We start from the raw sequence: 5,933 nt of genomic DNA, 5'->3' as shown, positions 1-5,933 counted from the left end.
ATGATGTGGTGTTTGAAGTGAAGTTTTCCCTTCTGGGATTAAACTCAGAGGAGAACAAAGCGGCGGAGTTTCCCTAAAGGTTACAATCAGTTTCCATAAATCCTCTAACCGTTAGTTTGTGGGGGGATTATTTGTTCTGAGATGTTGGAAATTAATTCCGAAAATAAGATCTAATACACTGTAGGAGCATCACTGTTCTGCTCGCTGTAGCTGGAAGCGTTCTGTCGAGGGAGTAAGTTTAGGATCTTTTAGAAAAGTGTAAATGTGTGCGAAGTAAACTTTTAAAGCTTTACTCTGAAAGCTGAGTTTATCTTTGTACATATTTATTAATTAAACATTTTAGAGGAAATCGCAATCACAGGAAATATAAACTACATCACCTTTTTTTAACGAAGAGATTGATCCAATCCTCCCATAACTAGGAATATTTGGGAAATTCCAAAATGGCATATTTTTAGTAATGTAATAAAGGAATTTTCTTGTCAGAGCTTCTTCTCTGTACTGTCCCAGATGATTCAGTTATCTTCACACTGTTTTGTGGGCCAAGAGGAAATTTTTGGTTTTTCTTTTCTTTTTTTTTAAGCAAACCAGAGGGGAACTTTTGTTACAAGTGAGTCACGTACTGTATGACTCTACTCTCTACCAGCATTATATATATATATATATATATATATATATATATATATATATATATATATATATATATATATATATATATATACACACACACACACACACACATTTTTTTTTAGATCATTCATTGACTGAGTGGTGGCACTGACAAGAGTCACTGATTCCGTTACGGAAATGATACTGCTGACTGAACAGAGTCAGGAATTTTCTCTGAATGAAGTCAGTGATTTTAGCTGTTCCATCGGAGTCATGATTTTACGTGACATGCTTCCCCCCCCCCACAGAAAAGAAAAAAGAAAAAGTTAAAAAATTAATAAGCACACAAAGGATTCAATGGAATGGAATGGAACGTTTTATGCAGAATTTAATACATAATAATATATTCATAATTTACAATAGTGTCATAATTCATATTTACAAGTATAAAAATATAAATTTTACTTCTTCTTCTTCTTCTTCTTCTTGTTCTTTTTTTTTTACAATATAATACACGAATCTCAGGTACAGTCACTTTTGAGGAGGAGAAACAATTTCCCATAATCCCCAGCTTCCTGAGCACTGATTTCAGCCTCATGTTTCTTTCTACCATCTCCATGTTGTGTGTAGAGGAGTCTGAGCCGTCACGTCACGTCACGTCACGTGATCCAGGGCTGAGATTATGAGGACCAGCTGCCTTCTGCTTTGCTTCATGGGAAAACATAGCACCGTTGTTGTTGTTTTTTAGTTCACTTCACTTCCCGACAAAGTGAATGTCATCGTATCCCTGTGAGGAAAACAAAGAAATTTATTAATCACTAATCATTTATTCAGAGATGAGTTTAAACATGTTGGGGGGCAAAACAAGCATCAAACTTACACATTCATCATCAGACATGAGCTCGTCCTCGCTCTCGCTCTCGGAGTCGGGAAACTCGCGCAGCGCCGATGCCGTCCTCATGAACAGCTGCTGCCTGATTTCGCCGTTTTGCCGGCCGAAGGTGAGGTGATAAGGTACGTGGCCTCCGTAGGTCACGCTGTTGACATCAGCGCCCAAAGCTATCAAGTGCTGCACGAGAGCCAGGTTCTGGAGATCCACGGCCAGGTGGAGGCACGTGCGGCCGCTACACTGTTCCTGAAAGAAATAAAGAAACCTTGTTAGTTCCCTTTACTGAGACACAGTTTTACTTTCAGAACCTGTTCGAACACACACTTGTTGACTTATTTTTTCAACAATCTTCCAGTTCAGCGGATTTGATGATTATCAGATTGAAAATGACATCAAACACATAGAAAAGTGGAGGCTGGTGTTCCACAAGGCTCTGTTTTAGGCCCACTGCTTTTTTCTCGATATGTGCTACATCTAGGTACTTGTTCATAAACATCTGTATGTCTTGCCTCTGTCACATCCAGCTTGCTCATTAGTGATTAGAAGAGAAGTCAACAAGGTTGTGTTTTAAACAAGTAAAGATTTTAAACTGCAGGTAGAGAAATACAAACCTTGGCATTTATATCTGCACCCAGTTGCACAAGTCTCTCCACCAACGACAGGAAGCCACAGATGGATGCTATGTGCAGACACATGTGTCCTGTAATTCAAAAAGAATGATGTTATTTTTTTTTAAAAAGACAGCAATCATTTTAAAGCTGATTTGAGTAGAACAGGAGTGGCGTGCAGCGGTAAAGAAGGTACGCACCACTGTAGTTGGGGACAGACAGGATGCTGCGCAGGTGCTGTGTGTTAATTTGTGTGAGTACGGCGAAGCAGGCCAACGATCCTCTCCGGCAGGCGATGTGCAGCGCTGTGTTTCCACTCTGATCCACCAAACGTGGGTCGCAACCGGCCTTCAGCAGCTTTTCCACGATATGTGGCTGCTCCATGATGACGGCCAAGTGGAGCGCGGTCTAGAAAAACACAAAAAAAATTTTTTTTTTTAGTTGAGATATAGTTTAAACATTAAAGTACAAATTTTTAAAAATAATCCTATTTAATTGTATTTTATTCAGGGAAAATGTTGGCATGGTGGATAAGCTTAATTCTTTTTAGCTTTTTTTTTTCAAAATTTCATGCTGTATATTTTCTTAAATATAATAAGAAAATATACAGCATGAAATAAAATGAAAAAGAAAAATAATTCCCAGTCCCAGTTTAATTTAGGCTGGGGGGGGGGGGGATGCTTATTTCTCTGGGCTCTGGGGTTTTTAGTTTTTATTTTATTTTATTTTATTTTTTGAGAATTACCTGTCTTTGGTGGTTCTGTCTGTTGAGGAACGAGTCGTTGACGCAGTGCTTGATGATCTGGACTGCTTCATTTTCAGCCTCGTGAATGATTGCGAGATGCAGGTACCTGGAAAAATAATGTGGGTTGCTATTTAGAATTGAGCATGTCAAGAATTACCAGCAGAGGAAGTGGCTGAAAATTCAGGCGTTTCGCAACTCTGAAGGTTTTTTTTTTTTCTAAAGGTTATTTCCACCCAGTGAAGCTTTGACACATCTGACGCACTATCAGGGTTTTGGCTGTGCGCCAGGGACTTTCCGACTTTCTCTCAGCGCCCCCTGTGTGCAACCAAACCCAGTTCACTTCCTTAACTTTACAACATTCGACACTTATTATGCATGCAAAAGTTTAACTTTGGCCTGAACACACTAACACACCAACACACTGACAGATACACTGTTGTAAATGTGTAGTAATGCAGTAATAAACAGGATTAAAGTACCAAATGCATGTTTTCGGATTTATTTATTTATTTATTTATTTAATGCAAACATGTGAATAAATAAGTACTTTTAAAGCACTTACGTGTCTCCATCCTCGGTCACTTCATGTTTCCAGGCTTGGTAACTGAGCGCACTGTCCTCTGTGCTTCTGGGAAAGCGCAGATCCTCCATTTCTTGCACGATTTGTTGGTATTCGTCCTCCTTTAACGAGTCCACGCCGCTGTCCAAGCGCTCCTCGATGTGTTTTGCATTTTTCAGATCCATTTCGTCCAAATAGTCCATTTGGTTATTCCTTGTATTGGCTGTGTGAATATCCATGAGTGCTGTCTGTCTTTCTGTCTTTCTTTCTTTGGGTCTGTGTGTTCTCTCTCTCTCTCTCTCTCTCTCTCTCTCTTCTGAGTGTGTGCTATGCGTCTCTGAGTCTCTGCGAGCGTGTCATGAGCAGGAACGAGGGAGGTGCGAGTTTATAGTCTAGTTCAGGAGGGGATTTCCACTCCAGCGCCCTGATTAGCGCGGGGAACTCAGGGCGGGTTTTTATTCACAGAATTTCCCTCCCTGTGACTGAGCAGAGTAAGAATGAAATTTGTGCTTTTCCTATTACACACTCAGAGCAGGAGTGAACATCCACAGTCTGAAAAAAGTCGACCAGGGCTCATGAATAAGTGAATGAACCTTGAGCATGAATGACAGACAGGTGAGATGAACTGCACAGGAGCTCGTCTTTTCCCCGCAGATTACCTTCGCATCACATCATGCACATCAACATGAACAAATTAAACGCAAGCATCCATCGAACATATATATAGAACTGGATTCTGTCAGTGCACACATGTGAGAGATTAAAAATAGCAAATGTCTAAATAACACTATTGCATTCTTCATGTCTAAATGATTGTATTGCACTTTGGGATAGTTAAAGGTTTTCTGCATCATTAAAAAAAATATTCTACTTGGAACCTTTTCTGACAGTGAAACTTTCAGGGTTCCCCTAAATGTGTACCCAAAGAACCTTTACATACAGGGTGTAATAATAATAATAATAATAATAATAATAATAGGGGGCAGCATGGTGGTGTAGTGGTTATCACTGTCGCCTCACAGCAAGAAGGTCCGGGTTCGAGCCCCGTGGCCGGCGAGGGCCTTTCTGTGCGGAGTTTGCATGTTCTCCCCGTGTCCGCGTGGGTTTCCTCCGGGTGCTCCGGTTTCCCCCACAGTCCAAAGACATGCAGGTTAGGTTAACTGGTGACTCTAAATTGAGCGTAGGTGTGAATGTGAGTGTGAATGGTTGTCTGTGTCTATGTGTCGGCCCTGTGATGACCTGGCGACTTGTCCAGGGTGTACCCCGCCTTTCACCCGTAGTCAGCTGGGATAGGCTCCAGCCCGCCTGCGACCCTGTAGAACAGGATAAAGCAGCTAGAGATGATGAGATAATAATAATAATTCATTTTTGTCCTATTTGCCAGAACATTTCTTGGTGAAACACCCAGACGTAAAGTCTGACACAAAAACTTTACAGATTTCCTCAGAGGAACATTGGAAAGAACCGTGAAATGTCCTGAAGAGCGTAAAGCACATTTGTCATCCTGTGCAACTTGATCAGATCCTTCAGCTTCCTCCAGCATGGTCTTTATGTACAGTAGTTAAATGTTCCTCACTTCTTTTAAAGGGTTCCGGTTCGGAACTCGGCTTGACAGTGAAGCACTGTACTGTAAAGGCTGACGTAAAAAAAAAAAACTTTACAAGTTTCCACGGAGGGACAAAGACAACCAGAAGCAAATAATAATAAACACTATGCCAGATAATCACAGGTTCTTAAAACTCTGTTGTCCGGTTCGACATTGAAGCTTTAAGGGTTCTTTAGAAAATCGCAACCAAAAGAACTTTTATACATTTGCGATTTGACCTTTTTTCCCTATAATGAAAAAGAAACACTTTTTCTTTTTCCTGCTTTGTAAAAATTGTTCCCCAAGAGATCCTGGTTCTCCAGGACAGTTAACGTCTCTCAGCGTACCGATCAGCTTCGACTTAGAAGCTTGTGAAACTTCTTTCTTTCATCCTTTCTTTTTTTTTCTTTCCTAAGAGTGTAATAAAGGAACCATTAAAAGGTTCTGATCTTCCAAACAGGCTTATACATCACACCGAAGAACCCGTAAGTCTCTAGATTAAGCTCTTCTTATATCTTTACTAAACATCTGTAGTAAAGACGTATTTAAAAAAAAAAGTCAGGACCCAATGGTTGGGCGCTTTGAGCACAAATTCTGTGAAAAGCACGATGAGAAAATGTGCAGAGCATAAAGATGAACATGCTGTAAATAATAAACACAAACTGAAAGTATGTGAAGTTTTATTCTTGTTGGTTTCTGACTTTCTGACCACGCTGGCTTGAGCTTTGCACAACTTTTATGGTGCAAAAAGAGTTAAAATTGATTTTTTTTTTTTTTTGTAAGAATTAAGCAGATTCAGTAGGATGATGCATTTAGAAAAGTTAAGTGTGTTGGGTGAAGCGCGTGCTGTAAAAATGGAAGGCCCCTCAGTCTGGGGTTTATGGGAGTGTTTTGTGACTTTGCTGGGACTCTCCCTGCAGAAAACACCAGCGCTGATC

At 40.3% G+C, this 5,933-nt stretch overlaps 1 protein-coding gene across 1 annotated transcript; it reads right to left on the bottom strand.

Moving 5' to 3' along the window:
- Window positions 1-962: 962 nt before the first annotated feature.
- On the bottom strand, window positions 963-3,777 carry nfkbiaa (nuclear factor of kappa light polypeptide gene enhancer in B-cells inhibitor, alpha a). Its single transcript, XM_060916272.1, has 6 exons — window positions 3,414-3,777; window positions 2,852-2,957; window positions 2,307-2,514; window positions 2,110-2,198; window positions 1,490-1,744; window positions 963-1,396 (listed from the first exon to the last, which is right to left on the bottom strand). The coding sequence occupies exons 1-6, from the start codon at window positions 3,647-3,649 to the stop codon at window positions 1,364-1,366; spliced, it is 927 nt and encodes a 308-aa protein (XP_060772255.1). The 5' UTR covers window positions 3,650-3,777; the 3' UTR covers window positions 963-1,363.
- Window positions 3,778-5,933: the final 2,156 nt, after the last annotated feature.

The sequence above is a fragment of the Neoarius graeffei genome, chromosome 3 (assembly GCF_027579695.1).
Source record: "Neoarius graeffei isolate fNeoGra1 chromosome 3, fNeoGra1.pri, whole genome shotgun sequence".
In the NCBI taxonomy this organism is placed as follows: Eukaryota; Metazoa; Chordata; class Actinopteri; order Siluriformes; family Ariidae; genus Neoarius; species Neoarius graeffei.
Note: the sequence above shows the minus strand (reverse complement) of the source record. Positions and strands in the feature narration are given on the sequence as shown.

Bases quoted from the DNA above. Each gene is read 5' to 3' on its own strand.
- nfkbiaa (XM_060916272.1), bottom strand. From the start codon at position 3,649: ATGGATATTCACACAGCCAATACAAGGAATAACCAAATGGACTATTTG. The intron at 2,199-2,306 runs GTGCGTACCTTC...TTTGAATTACAG, and splicing joins GTCTGTCCCCAACTACAGTG to GACACATGTGTCTGCACATA. The intron at 1,745-2,109 runs GTTTGTATTTCT...TATTTCTTTCAG, and splicing joins GTGCAGATATAAATGCCAAG to GAACAGTGTAGCGGCCGCAC.